At 44.1% G+C, this 15453-nt stretch overlaps 1 protein-coding gene across 4 annotated transcripts in view; it reads left to right on the forward strand.

Annotated features, from left to right (window-relative positions):
- Positions 1-15453, forward strand: part of marchf1 (membrane associated ring-CH-type finger 1) — a 229414-nt gene that overhangs the window by 190026 nt on the left and 23935 nt on the right. For 3 of the 4 annotated variants that reach the window (XM_033018210.1, XM_033018217.1, XM_033018202.1), the window contains 2 exons: positions 1758-1837; positions 8458-8638. In XM_033018210.1, the coding sequence (XP_032874101.1) occupies positions 1758-1837; positions 8458-8638 (261 nt within the window). Of the gene's footprint in view, positions 1-1757; positions 1838-2535; positions 2838-8457; positions 8639-15453 lie in introns of those variants that run through there. The other variant, XM_033018192.1, reaches the window with a different exon arrangement.

A 15453-nucleotide genomic window follows, 5' to 3' on the forward strand; every position in this document is an offset into this window, starting at 1 on the left:
TCAAATATTTCAGTCTTATTTCCAGCTGAAGGCTATAGTGATTCACTTAGAAGTATACTAATCCAGAAGCTGGGATGGATGAACAAGTAACCTGGGTTAATGAACATCTTATTAGGGCAGTTTTTGGAAAAGTGTCCCAGAAACGAAGGACTTGTTGGTAAAACTCCTAGTGGTTCTGTGATGCCGTATGGCACTGGAAACCCAATATCTATTATATATTAAAACTCTGTGGCTGCCGCCGTCCGTCCGTCCGGCTGCCTGTCTGCCTTTTGATTAGTTTCCATCGTGTGATGTCACAATGCCCAATGCTCACATATGTCCAATCGGGATGGATCCATTTACATATGCCTTTGCACCAGCACCAGCCCCAGCCCCTGGTGAACGTTCCAGATCGTGTGATGTCACATGCACAATGCTAACAGATGCCCAATCAGAATGGATCCATTTCATATGCCTTGCACCAGCCCCAGCCAGATTCCCCACCCCGCAACCGTGCGTTGGAGGAACAGACCCAATAGACCCAGGTGGTTAGTGTGACGCCGCACCCACCCCCCCCCCCCCCCCCCCACCCCCCCCGCAAACGCGCGTTGGGGAAACAGACCCAACGGGTCTGCACTTGGTCTAGTTATTAATTAAAAACAGAAAATGCAAGAAAAAGTCTACAGGTCAGGCAATTAGTTGTAGAACAAGAAATTGAGTTAATATTTCAGTATTTCAGCTCAAAAGGCATTTCTTAGATTTTTGATCTAGATTTCCCCTCTGGCCAACATGAGACTCTAATTCCACATCATCAGCATTCAACATGGCCATGCAACTTTATGGCAGTATCGTGAAATAGTTCAAAGCAAAAGCCCACCAATGGCTTATTAAGAAATTCAAGGATGGATAATAAATGCATTTCCACTCTGTGACATAAAGATGGATTTTATTTCAGGGAAATTGATTGTTCATTTCATCGTACTCTCTATGTTTCTCTCCCTTTCTCTCACTCCTCACTCAGTCGCACTTCTCTCTCTTTCTCTCCCTCTCTCGTTCTTTCCCCTTCTCTCCATCTCTTTTTCTCATTCCCTCTCTCTCATTCGCTCTCTCCCTCTTCACCCCATCTCTTTTGCTCTTTTTCGCTCTCACTCTCTCACACCCCCTCCCCTTTTCCCTCTCTCCCCTCTCTCCTCTCTCCTCTCTCTTCTCTCTCCCCTCTCTTCTCTCTCTTCTCTCTCCCCTCTCTCCCCTCTCTCCTCTCTCTTCTCTCTCTTCTCTCTCTTCTCTCTCTTCTCTCTCCCCTCTCCCCCTTCTCTCCCCGCTCTCCTCTCTCTCCCCTCCCCTCTTCTCTCTCCTCTCTTCTTCTCTCTCTTCTCCCTCTCTCTTCTCTCTCCTGGGCCTTCTCTCTCTCTTTCTCTCTCTCTCTCCTCTCTCTCTCTTCCTCTCTCTCTTTTCCCGCTCTTGTTCTCTCTTATCTTTCGCTCTCTCTTTCTCTCTCGCTCTCCTCCTCGTCCTTTCTCTCTCTTTCTCTCCCCTCTCGAGTCTCCTCTCATCCCCTCTCTCCCCTCTCTCCCCTCTCTTCTCTCTCTAACTCTCTCACTCTCTCTCACTCATCTCTTCCCCTTCTCTCTATCACTTTGGGTCCATCTGATTTTCTAAACCTTTATTTGTCTGTGTCAAAACCATTCCCAGATACCACATTCAATTCTTTAGCTTTGAATTGGACCAGCGGGTTGTGCTTGCAATGCACACTGACTATATTGTACGTTTATCTGCAGGCCAGCAGTCCTACAACTGGAACAGCTCCCTGGAGCCAGCCACGTACATCTGTTAGTCCTTCTACTCAGGATATCTGCAGGTATGTGAGCCGAGGCAGCGTTGAGGAATGTCAGTGCTTGGATATGATTTTGACTTGCTTCTGCTCCTTTGTGTGTGTCTCAGCGACAGCCCCAGCAACCACAACCCTGTCTTCATCGTGTTTCATTTGTGCTTATTTTTCTGCTTCATCGTTATGCTGAAACTGTTTATATATTTACTAATTCATTTGTGTTTTCATTTCTTTTGCCATGTCTGTCATGCTCCCCTTTCATCTTCTCTACTTTCCATCTTCCACCTCTGCATGCTGTGCTCAGATCTGCTGCCCATTGTGAGGATGGTGAAACATATTCAACTCCCGTCAAGGCACTCAACATTTCCAGCAGGGATCCTAGTAAGAAACATGTAAAGAGAAGAATTAGAAAGCAAATGAATCCCTGTGAAAGATGCGAGCATGTGCACTACAAGCATCCTGAAAAGCAGCCCAGGTCATTTTGTACTAAGGACAATGGATTCAGCGGGAATGATCCCAGTTCATCGTCAGATGAAGATCACTGGGCTCAAATCCAAAGGAGAAGTTCAGAGAGGGCGAGGGCTTTCAGGAAAGGAAGGAGAAAGATCAAAGCCCGCAAAGAACACGGGAAGACATCAGATGCAGCTCTGTGGTCTGTGGACTCTGAAAATGATCTGGGTGAGATGAGGACTGGCCCAGTTCTCACCCGGTGCAATCAGGCAATCCTCCGGGAAAGGGATAGGATGCTCCACAACAAGGACGTATGGTTTTCATCATCTCCGATATCTTCCATGGATGGAAAATGGTCCTCACGGAAATGTATGCAAAAGAAGATATCAATGGAAGAGGGCTCTGTGAATTCCTCTGCTGTTGAAGATGATTATGCCAAGAAAATATCCAGAGAGACAAGTACCGATGCATTACCTCCGCACATTGCTGGAACAGCTATCAATTCTGAGCCCTGTGGCTGCACTAGTCCGACCCAGCCTCAAAATGCAAATGACTGGCCGGATGATGGGGATGTCTGCAGGTTTGTCTATAACCACTACTGAAAACCAATTATATTAGTATTTACACCACTTATCACTCGATGTTGCAAGCATGTTCAAACTGGTCTTTTCATCCCCACATTAATCTCCTTCCTTTGTAGAATACTAAACGGTTGCTCAACCTATTGTTGATTGAGAATTCAATGATTTCCACATGAGCAAATAAGATGACACGAAGTTTAGAGATTTTCTGTTGTTCCTTTAATTGATCCTGGATTAAATGATGTCAATGCATTCAAATTGTTGTCGAAGTCAAATTGTAGTGGATAATGAGTTTTAACACTGTAGTTACTAACTGGAATATTATTACCAATGTTGCATTTTAGCTTTTTGTGGAATACCTTCAATAGAAGCCAATGCCCAGAAAATGTTCTATTTTGCATTGTGATATTAAGACTGCTATGCAGGTAAAACATACTAGAAAATAGCTTGGTGCTCTTTGTTTCCATCCATATATTGTTGATCAAGTTGTGACATCAGTCATGCTCTTGCGAGATGGGGAACAACAGGAAGCTTTTGCACTTGCTGTTCTAGATTTATTTTACTCCAAACCTTATTCAGTTCAGGTTTAGGCTTATTATTATTATGTGTATTGAGGTACAGTGAAAAGCTTTTGTTTGTGTCCAATCAAATCTAATAATGCTATAAAGGAATACAATCAAGCCAATCTCAGGTACAAAAGGTAGACCAAAGAAAAAGATACCAGAGTGCACTACATAGTTTAGGAAGGAACTGCAGACACTAGTTTAAACCAAAGATAGACACAAAATGCTGGAGTAACTCAGCGGGATAGGCAGCAATAACAATTCTTGCTATTGAGGGAGTGCAGCGTAGGTTTACAAGGTTAATTCCCGGGATGGCGGGACTGTCATATGCTGAGAGAATGGAGCGGCTGGGCTTGTACACTCTGGAGTTTAGAAGGATGAGAGGGTATCTCATTGAAACACATAAGATTGTTAAGGGTTTGGACACGCTAGAGGCAGGAAACATGTTCCCGATGTTGGGGGAGTCCAGAACCAGGGGCCACAGTTTAAGAATAAGGGGTAAGCCATTTAGAACGGAGACGAGGAAACACTTTTTCTCACAGAGAGTTGTGAGTCTGTGGAATTCTCTGCCTCAGAGGGCGGTGGAGGCCGGTTCTCTGGATACTTTCAAGAGAGAGCTAGATAGGGCTCTTAAAGATTGGGGATATGGGGAGAAGGCAGGAACGGGGTACTGATTGGGGATGATCAGCCATGATCGCATTGAATGGCGGTGCTGGCTCGAAGGGACGAATGGCCTACTCCTGTACCTATTGTCTATTGTCCATTGCATCTCTGGAGAAAAGGAATGGGTGACATTTCGGGTCACCCATTCCTTCTCTACAGAGATGATGCCTGTCCCGCTGAATTACTCCAGCATTTTGTGTCTATCTGCAATATATAGATTCTCAATTGAGACAAAAAGTCTAATGACCCCAATGAGATAGGTTGGAAAATTAGGAGTGAAACCTAGCTTTATATTGTTCTATACGCATACTACATTTCTCACCATCAATTATATATATAATGCACCATATTTTTGTTAGGTTGGGTGCGGGACAGAAGTGGAGGGGCTGAAGGGTGATGGGTAGAATAGGAGTGGGAGTTGAGGGCTGATGTTGGGTAGTGATGCAGATAAATCACAGCAATCCCAGAGCTATATTCAGCATTATTGTCCACGGCATTTTAAAAATAACCATTTAATCAACATTCGATTTCACATCCAATTAGCATCAGTGGGCTCGAGGATGTCCCCATTGGCGCAGTGTTAATTGTTCACTGGTTCATGTGGGATCACTGGAAAGGCGTGCTTGGAGATGTCACAACCAGTCAGGAGCAGTAACATGGTAACAAGGCAGAGGTGGGCAGGGTGTCACATTGGCCCAGGTTCATCACACGGGCATTACCTCAATATCTTCATACTGTCTTCTCAAAACTGTTCCACTGCACTCACTCCTCACCATCAGCAAGCCGTGATGGAATACTGAAACCAATTTCCCATTGATGCCTTCCTATCTCATCTGTCCAAGTCTCATACTTCTGCAGTCATTTCTACCACTTGTAATCACCCTCAACAACCTTTCTCCATCCATCCATAAGAGGGAGTTAGATGTGGCCCTTCTGGCTAAAGGGATCAGGGGGTATGGAGATAAGGCAGGTACAGGATACTGAGTTGGATGATCACCCATGATCATATTGAATGGCGGTGCAGGCTCGAAGGGCCGAATGGCCTACTCCTGCACCTATTTTCTATGTTTCTATCTCCCTTTAAAATTAGTTAACTAAGAACATCTGGAAACACTTTTAAATGATTCTTTAAATTAAATAAAATTTAAATCATTTTTAAGTACCTTGAGGAATAGATAGAGTGAATGCGCATTGTTCTGTGTATTAACCAGGTTTAAGGTGCGAGGGAAAAGATTTAAAAGGCACCTGAGGGACAACTTTTTCACAGAGGGTGGTGAAATGAGTTGCCAGAGGAAGTACAATAATAACATTTGAATTACTTTTGGACAAATACATGGGTAGGAAATGTTTACAAGGATATAGGCCAAATGAGGCCATCTTGGTCAGCATGGGTGAGTTAGGCAAAAGGGCCTGTTTCCATTGCTGTATGACTATGATTTTATAACTCTAACTTATCTTTAGGTGTAACAGCAGTGCATCTAGTGAAGCATCGGCCTCATGCAGGAAAAATGTTCCCGATGTTGGGGAAGTCCAGAACTAGGGGTCACGGTTTAAGAATAAGGGGTCGGCCATTTAGGACCGAGATGAGGAAAAGCTTTTTCACCCAGAGAATTGTGAATCTGTGGAATTCCCGATCAGCCATGATCATATTGAATGGCGGTGCTGGCTCGAAGGGCCCAATGCTCTACTCCTGCACCTATTTTCTATGTTTCTATAGCTTTAGTGACCTGGATTCAATCCTGGATTACTGTGCTGTCACTCTAGTTTAGTTCAGTTTAGTTTAGTTTAATTTAGAAATATAGCCAGAAACAGGCCCTGTGGCCCACCGATTCCATGCCAATTGTCCTACCTAGGGACAATTTACCATTTTTAACAAGCCAATGAACCAATTAACCTAAGATAGACACAACAAGCTGGTGTAACTCAGCGGGAGAGGCAGCATCTCTGGAGAGAAAGAATGGGTGACGTTTAAGGTCGAGACCCTTCTTCAGACTGAATATAAACCTGTATGTTTTTGGAGTGTGGGAAAAAACGGAGAAAACTCACATGGTCACAGGGAGAATGTACAAACTCCGTGCAGACTGCACCCGTGGCTGCCCCTCTACATAAACTCATAATCTTAAAAATAAATACAAAATAAAAAGAAATATGAATAAAAAATAGAAAATCAAAGCAAAATAATTTCAAAAATTGTTTTAGCTCTTTGCCATCTAAACATTTGCACTCCAATCACAATTGAATTTAATTTTGAGTCCCAGATCCTGTGCCAAATATAAACTGGCACAGGGTGGAAGTCACATTTCCCCACCAGGAGTGGACAATGCCATAGGATCCCCTGTGGGCGAACTAAGGATATGCCTCTCCTTCCTAATCCGTGTCTAAATCCAGGACGTGCAGATTTGACAATGCAGCATCAACATCCCAACTTACTGCAGTGTCAGTGACTGAATGCCAATGATGTCAGTGGTTTTCTGGAGACACAGATTCAAGGATGTTAGATGGTAATGGTTGGATACGGCTCATAGAATCATAGAATTTCACAGCACAATAAGAGGCTGTTTAGCTATGAAGCGCATGCTGACTTCATGCAGAGCAACCTATTAAATCCCATTCTTCAACTCTTTACCCATTGTCCAATGAATTGGTTTCCCCTCAGGTACTTATCCAATTCCCTTTTAAAAACCCTGACGGGCATTGCTTTCACCATCCTTTTAGGCAGTGACTTCAAGTTCAAGTTCAAGTGAGTTCATTGTTATGTGTCCCTGATAGGCCAATGAAATTCTTGCTTTGCTTCAGCACACAGAACATAGTAGGCATTTACTACAAAACAGATCAGTGTGTCCATATACCATTATATAAATATATACACACATGAATAAATAAACTGATAAAGTGCAAATAACAGATAATGGGTTATTAATTATCAGAGTTTTGTCCGAGCCAGGTTTAATAGCCTTTTGAACCATCATCCGTTTCTGGGTTAAAATGTTTTTCTGATTATCACCGAGGACCTTCTGGTTGCTATTTATAATCTATCTTCCTTGGCTCTTCAACTATCTGCTAACGAGAACACTTTCTTTCATCAGTTTAATGACATAATTACAGCAAAAGTGAGGGAACTCTAGAAACATAGAAACATAGAAAATAGGTGCAGGAGTAGGCCATTCGGCCCTTCGAGCCTGCACCACCATTCAATATGACCATGGCTGATCATCCAACTCAGTATCCTGTACCTGCCTTCTCTCCATACCCCCTGATCCCTTTAGCCACAAGGGCCACATCTAACTCCCTCTTAAATATAGCCAATGAACTGGCCTCAACTACCTTCTGCGGGAGAGAATTCCACAGATTCACCACTCTCTGTGTGAAAAAAGTTTTCCTCATCTCGGTCCTAAAAGATTTCCCCTTTATCCTTAAACTGTGACCCTAAAAGAGGTTGGGGCTCCATAATATTTCAGTAAATTATCCCATTGTTCTCATTTAGAATTTTGATTCTGATTCATTTGGGTGTCAGGGGTTATGGGGAGAATGAGGTTAGGAGGGAGAGACGGATCAGCCATGATTGAATGGCAGTGTAGACTTGATGGGTCGAATGGCCTAATTCTGCTCCTATCACTTCCGACCACATGACCTTATGATTTGTTTCTAGAATCCATTCCAACACAATACCTTAATAGACTGAATAATCCTACCAAGATTAATGGCAAGGCACCTTGCTTGGAATCTTTCTGTCTACCATCTGGGCACCTGCCTGGCAGGGAAGATTGCCAGATTTTATTTCTATTTACCAATAAATCGTCACCCACATAGTGAAGGTAACATTTTAACACTTGACTTCAACCTCTTGATTAATATCTGATTCCATAAATTATGTGCTGCCTTTGTTATTGTGATGTTGCCATGCCAAGTATAGAGTTACAAATATTCATTTGATTGGACTATGCTCCCCAGGCATTTCACTGTTGACTAATCTCATTCCCATGGGAAATCAGAGCAATTGAGCCCATGCTTTAAATAGCTGCTGACAGTAGCTTTTTATTACTGAGGGAAATGTGTGTTAATCACTTGCATTAATTCTGGCCCTTCACATTAAAACACAAGGTTTGCTTCCTGGAGACAGTGACAGAGAGTTATCCTCCTTAGAGGAAATCTATCGTAGTCAGATCAAAAGAGTACCTGCAGGAGTCAAATCTTGGACCACGAGGGTAGAAAATAACTATTGAATTAAGTGCTATCAAACGATGATATTCATATTGAACGTAAACCACTCCTCGTGAGGGTGAAATAAAATCGGCTCATCTACAGTGTGGTAATCAACAACTGACCTAGAGATTCTCATCTGATTGGAATTTTTTAGTCATCACTAAACCTCACTGGATCTTTCTCCTCTCAGGATCTGCCACTGTGAAGGGGACGATGACAGTCCACTCATCACTCCTTGCCGATGCATTGGGACGCTGCGTTTCGTACACCAGGCCTGTCTGCACCAGTGGATCAAGAGCTCTGACACACGCTGCTGTGAACTCTGTAAATACGATTTCATAATGGAGACAAAACTCAAACCGCTGCGTAAGGTACACCCTCCAGAAATCATCCACCAGCTTCTTCTTTGTAGGGTTGAAGAGTTTGTCACACATTTTGAGGCTAAGTAGGAATCTGTTTATGGGTTTTATGTCAGATTATGCACAGAATGCAAAACCAACAAAGATAACTCCATGTAACATTTATTTTGAGTCATTGTACAATGCATCCTGCAAATAGCTTTACTTTGATAAGTTGGATGGTATATGCAACATTAAGCACTGACATACTGCCGGTTAAGATTATTCTTGCTCGGGAGAAACTCATTTATGTAATGCCATAGGATATTTGTAGGAAGGAACTGCAGTTGCTGGTTTACACTGAAGATAGACACAAAAGGCTGGAGTAACTCAGCGGAACAGGCAACATCTCTGAATAGAAGGAATGGGTGACGTTTTGGGCCGAGACCCTTCTTCAGACTCATTGGATTTTGTTTGGTAATGTCGACCTTTCATGTATGCAATTTAACTAAATAATTCATCTCAATTCCCACAAACATGCAAGTAATTATTCACCCGATTAATATCTAGATGATATCTTCAATACTGTTGCTTTGATACCTGTAGTTTGGGACATCAACAATTGCTCTCATCATTCCAATATTCGGTACATCTCATCTTAACATCGTGAGGTTCAGAAGAAAGTCCTTTATCACCCTTACATAATTAGAGAAATGATGAAGAGCATTAATACCAATTGTAGATAACTTGGCAGGGTCACTAATGACACTTGCCTAAGAATTCCTAAATCAATACAAAACTCTTTACATACATTACAAATTTGTATTTACCGTACAATTACAATAATGAACCTCTGTAGACATAAACCTTACATTAATGCAAGGCTGGAATAAGTGATTTTCTCTTCAACTAAATATGCAATACCAAACTGAGTAAAAGCTGGCAATTTTCTCAAAGTCACAGTAATAGGTGAAATTATCTAAATTGCTGTAATTAACAACCGTCTAACACAATTGGTCCAGGACAAAAGAGGTAGATACCTTGGCAGTCATTTACCCAGATGCAGTAATATATTCCGCCATGTCCCATTAGACTTATTGTGCCACCAGAGTTGCATATCAATTATTTAACCTGAGGTTTCATGGTGTAAGTGCAGTGAGGAAAAAAAAAAAACAGCGTTTCAACTAGAAGTTTAGATTCCTCTCAAATTAATTTGAAAAATAATTCTTGCTCCTCGCAACCCTACATTTGTAACTCAGAATTTACTGGCAAGTTCACAACATGTTATCCATTTGGAAAGTACTCAGCACTGATAAGAAATCAGCCTTGAGTTATGAATCCTGCCAATTTACTGGATAGTTTTGGGGTCACGACTTTAGAGAATGCAGCAACATTCGCTGCTAATGAAGAATGCAGTCGCCTATTTCGCAAGGATGCAATGGCTCATGACTTCGACAGGCACAAGGCAAATGAAAGTTGACATTGAGAAGATGAAATGTGGAGAGATTACAGTCTGGAAGGAGGCAATCTGGCATCCCACATTTACCACATCTCTATATATGCAGCTGCTCCCACAGCACAGCCCTGCAAATTATTTTCCTTCCTGTACTTATCCAGCTGCTTTATGAATGAAACCTTTGAAAATGCCTCCACTATGGCCATTGGCAGTGCATGCAGACGCTAACCAGAAGATCTCGGAGGAAACCCATGCGGTCACGGGGTCAACATACAAACTCCGTACAGACAGCACCCGTAGTCGGGATTGAACCCAGGTCTCTGGCACTGTTAGAGCTGTAAGGCAGCAGCTCGACCGCTCCGCCACCGTGACTGCCCTTTATTTGGGTGGGTTGGTGGGTTTGTATTGGATGTCGGTCAATAGTCCGTCCCCCCGTGACGGAGAGCGGGAAATTAAGTAAGAGGGGAAAAATGTCAGAGATATCCAAGCCTTCATTCAATGCTTTTTCTCCTCTAAAAGATTAAATCAAGCTATATTAATCTGAGATTATTCGAAAATGTAACAGAAAGAGTAGAAGGTGTATAACAACCTTAATATTCAGTCATGTATAAATAACCACTTGAGTAGAGGTACAAATAGCTGTACAGATAGCAAATTGACTGTCTAAAATCCAAAGGAAAGAATAAGAGGAAGGCTAATCGGTTTGAAGGCAGGTAATCAGCCTTGTCTTACGACAAGAATGATTGATTTAGCATGAAATAACATTTGCAAATAATAGGTAGACAAAATTGCTGGTGAAACTCAGCAGGTGCGGCAGCATCTATGGAGCAAAGGAAATAGGCAACATTTCGTGCCAAAACCCTTCTTCAGACAATGCAAATTATATCAAGGACTAGGTACCAGTAGAGACGGGGGGGGGGAGGGGAGGGGGGGGGGGGGAGGGGAGGGGGGGGGGGGTCAATCTACCCCTCGATAGAAGGGGGAGGTGTTCTACAGTTTGATAGCCACTGGGAAGAAGGATCTCCTGTGGCGTTCTGTACTGCATTGTGGTGGAGCCAGTGAAGTGAACTGTCCATCTAAGTCTACCATCAGCACTGCGCATGCTGATCTCCTCGAGCAGCCTATTTCCCCTTTTGACTTTCACAATCAATCCTCAACCCCAGCACCAATGGCCGTGTGCCACTGGGTTTTAAACCTGGTTCATGTACTCCCTGGATTCGCAGGAGCCTGGAGGAGTCCATGTCTCTTGTGTGTATAAAGTGTGAGAGGTTGCGAGAGAAGTGTGAATATTTGAAAGAGCCACGACTAAGTTATAGTTGCACTTCGGATCCGCTCTCCATTTCCTAGCGCGCCCGGTGCGGAGGGGTTGGGAAGGCAAGTCTGTTGGGGAAGACCTCATCCGCCTGGTCTTCTTCAAGGCCTGGCCAATTCATGGGGCCAGACTGCGACCATCAGGGGTCCCACCGGAGCCCAAACGTCTCTGGAGAGACGAAGCACAGCAGCTCCCTGGGACCTCTGAGACATCCACTCTCCCATCCCCCCCATCTCCCTCCACGTATATCCCTTCCTCTGACAACATTTTCACTCCTCTTCTCTCCCTATCTGACACCCTTTTGTTTTCTTTTCATCTCTGACCTTTGCCCACCAATCTACCAATCAACATTCCCCCTCTCATCCCCCCAAGCTGTACCCACCGAACACTTGACAGGTTTTGTCCCACCCCCCCCACTTTTCCAGCTCCCGCCCCACCCCCCCCCCCCCCCCCCATATTACAGTCAGTCTGAAGGGTGACATCATCTGCCCATCTCCTCCAGAGATGCTGCCTGACCCGCTGAGTTATTCCAGCATTTTGTGTTTTTTTGTTTTCTGGACAAGGATGGCCATGTTTAAATTGGAGAACTGTGTAAATGTCCTAATGCAAGATATGGAACTATGAAAATAATTGCATAATTGCTACCCTCTCACCTCACACACTCATGCCAAAGAAGTACAAATTCTGTCCCTGTGTACACCACCCCACACCTCTGCACGCACACACACACGCACACACACATATTTACACACACACACACACACATTTCCATGCACACATTCACACACACACACACATTCACACACACACACACATTCATACACACATTCACACACGCATGCACATACACATAAACACACACACACATTCATACACACACAGATACATACACGCATGCACACATTCATACACACACATGCACATACACACACGCACACACACACACACACACACATGCACAAACACACACACAAACACATATGCCCAAACATTCACACACACGCACATACACACACACGCACACACGCTCACACGCACACGCCAATGTGTGTACCCGTCCTCAGCAGAGGACCAAGCACTGCACAGTTGACTGTGGGAATATGTAGCAGATGGCTTGTAGCGAGTTGCTGTACAGAAGGTAGCAGTAAATTAAAGCTCAGCATCCATCGCCTGCACACATCTATGGAATGACAACATCAAAGATTACCACCGGCACATGATACACCCCTACATTCATTTCATCTCCACATTTTTGCATAATTTTAACACTCAAATAATCCTTCATGAGTTAAATAAAATTATCCATGCGCTCAGCATTGTGCTATTTTTTAAATGTGCAAATACACATTTCTGCAATGCAGTGGCTATGGACAAATTAATGATTCTTATTAGATTGTGACATTTAACAGAGTACATTCCCACCTGGAACGCTAACCTTTCCTTCTTGTTCAAGCTACGATCAACCTGGGCCTTTTATTTCAGTTTTCCAGCAGGGGCTGTTGCCATTTTAATGTCTTTCGAATTAGAATGACTTTCAACAAATTTGTCAAGGACAGATTATGCGTAAAGACTGTCGTAATGATCGGGTCTTGTTGAAATTTAGGATCCTGATCAGTTGCCGTTAGTTTCTTTGTTGTGAATCAGCATCAGTAATCTTCCCACAGATTCTCTGATCCCCAACTGTAATAATGACAAATTATAAGTTGCAATCCTGACAAATAGCAAGGTAATCATTTGCATAGAGTCTAATGCCCCTGTCCCACTTAGGAAACCTGAACGGAAACCTCTGGAGACTTTGCGCCCCGCCCAAGGTTTCCGTGCGGTTCCCGGAGGTTTATGTCAGTCTCCCTACCTGCTTCCACTACCTGCAACCTCCGGCAACCACCTGCAACCTCCGGGAACCGCAAGGAAACCTTGGGTGGGGCGCAAAGTCTCCAGAGGTTTCCGTTCAGATTTCCTAAGTGGGACAGGTGCATTACAGTGTGGAAACAGGCCCTGTGGCTCAACTTTCACAACATGTACAATTTACACTAGTCCCACCTGAATTTGGCCCATATCCATCTAAACCTGTCCTATCCATGTACCCGTCCACAAGTTTCTTAAATGTTGCGATAGTACCCGCCTCAACTACCTCCCCAGGCAGATTGTTCCATACACCCACCACCCTTTGTGTGAAAAGGTTACCCCTCAGATTCCTATTAAATCTTTTCCCCTTCACCTTAAACCTATGTTCTCTGGTTTTCACTTCCCCATCTCTGGGCAAGAGACTCTGTGTGTCTACCCTATCTATTCCTCTCATGACTTTATACACCACGCTACACGCGTTAAATATTTTGATCTTTAAATAAAAGTCTGCTAAAAACACAAGAGCATGGAAACTGACCCACTGGCCACCCAGTCCGTGCATTCTATCAAACATGCGTATGTACTAATCCCATTATATTCTCCCCATCAGCTCACCTCCCTCATCCCAAATTCCACCACTTGCCTCCATACATAGGGTAATGTACAAAGGCCTATTAACTTACCAAGTTACCAGGGGGCGGCACAGTGGTGCAGATGGCAAACCGGCTACCTCATAGCGGCAGAGGTCCAAGTTTGTTCCTCACCTCGGTTGTTGCGTGTATTCAGTTTACACTTTATCCCTGCGACCGTGTGGGTTTCCTGCGGGTGCTCCGGTTTCCTTCCTCATCCTGTGGGTTTGTAGGTTAATCAGCTTCTATGAATTGCCCCCCAGTGTGTAAGTGAAGGTGGGTAATTGTGCGATTGGCTGATCAATAGTTGGCGTGGACTCAGTGGGCTGAAGGGGCTGTTTCCATGCTGTCTTTCACTTCCATTCTATTCAATACCAACTACATGCCTTTGAGATCTTCTTCTTCTTGCGAATGAAAAGGGCCTGTCCCACGAGCATATGACTCCATGCGGCAAGCGCGACCTAACGTGGTCGCTTGAGCCGTACGGCCTCGCGGGGCCGGTACCACTTCGATCGCCGGAGCCGTATTGAGTTGTGCAGTCCCAACATCGCGCGGGGCTCCGTAAAACTGACAGTGTTCAATAATTCTGCGCGGCAATGGCCTTTCGTCTTTCTTACAGTTTGGCTTTCTTCCCAACCAATTGTTCAAGCGCTTTTGATTGCAACATGCGCCTTAATTTAGTTCAACAAAGAAATTGACAAGTTACTAAAGAACAGCCGCCTCGACGCCGTACGCACCGCCTCGACGGGCATATGCAGTGTCTCGACGCCGGACGCAGCATCTTGACGCCATACGTCACGCGCAAACTTCCCGCGGACTTCGCTCGAACTTCACGTCAATCACTCAACCTCCACGCGGCCCCCGCTTCCGGTTTGTTCGCGCTCGCCGCATGCAGGTCGCATGCTGGTGGGACCGGCCCTGTACGGGGATCACTCGACCTCCGCACGGCCCCCGCTTCCAGTTTGTTCGCGCTCGCTGCATGCAGGCACATGCTCGTGGGACAGGCCCTAAACATAAACCAAAGGAATAGTTAGATCTCAAGCCGGCTGTTGAGCAGCCAGGTTGTTGGCTCTGCGTCAATGATAACTTTGAGATGTGGGAGACAATCAGAGCACCAGACACTGTCGTAGGGCAAAGGTGTAAAATCCATGCGGACAGCACCTGAAGTCACTTGCACGTCTATTCTGTCATGATGCAGGGATGTTTGTGAAACATCCTAAACCATCACATTTTTACTTCTTAAGCTCCAGTCATTCCAAGCAACTCTGTGATTCCTAGATTAGCAGTAGGAAAATGTAAACAAAGGAATGAAAAGCAATACCAAATCATTTCAGATGATCACCATAATAGTGAATGGACATACTATAAATAAAATCTCGATTATTCTATCGTAGCTTCACCTTTTCCCTCATTTCCTTTTCTCTGTGTTCTCCCGTTAATCTATTTCGAATTTTATCTTGTCTACTGTTCCTGCTTTTATCGCTTTCTTTGATTATGATCTGAGTGTGGAGCTGGATAACTACTGAAAAAAACAAGTAGATAGACATGAATTGTCACATAAAACAACTTCACTGCCACGGCTCAGAATATTAAGGCTCAAGAGAGG

Source organism: Amblyraja radiata, chromosome 1 (genome assembly GCF_010909765.2).
Source record: "Amblyraja radiata isolate CabotCenter1 chromosome 1, sAmbRad1.1.pri, whole genome shotgun sequence".
In the NCBI taxonomy this organism is placed as follows: Eukaryota; Metazoa; Chordata; class Chondrichthyes; order Rajiformes; family Rajidae; genus Amblyraja; species Amblyraja radiata.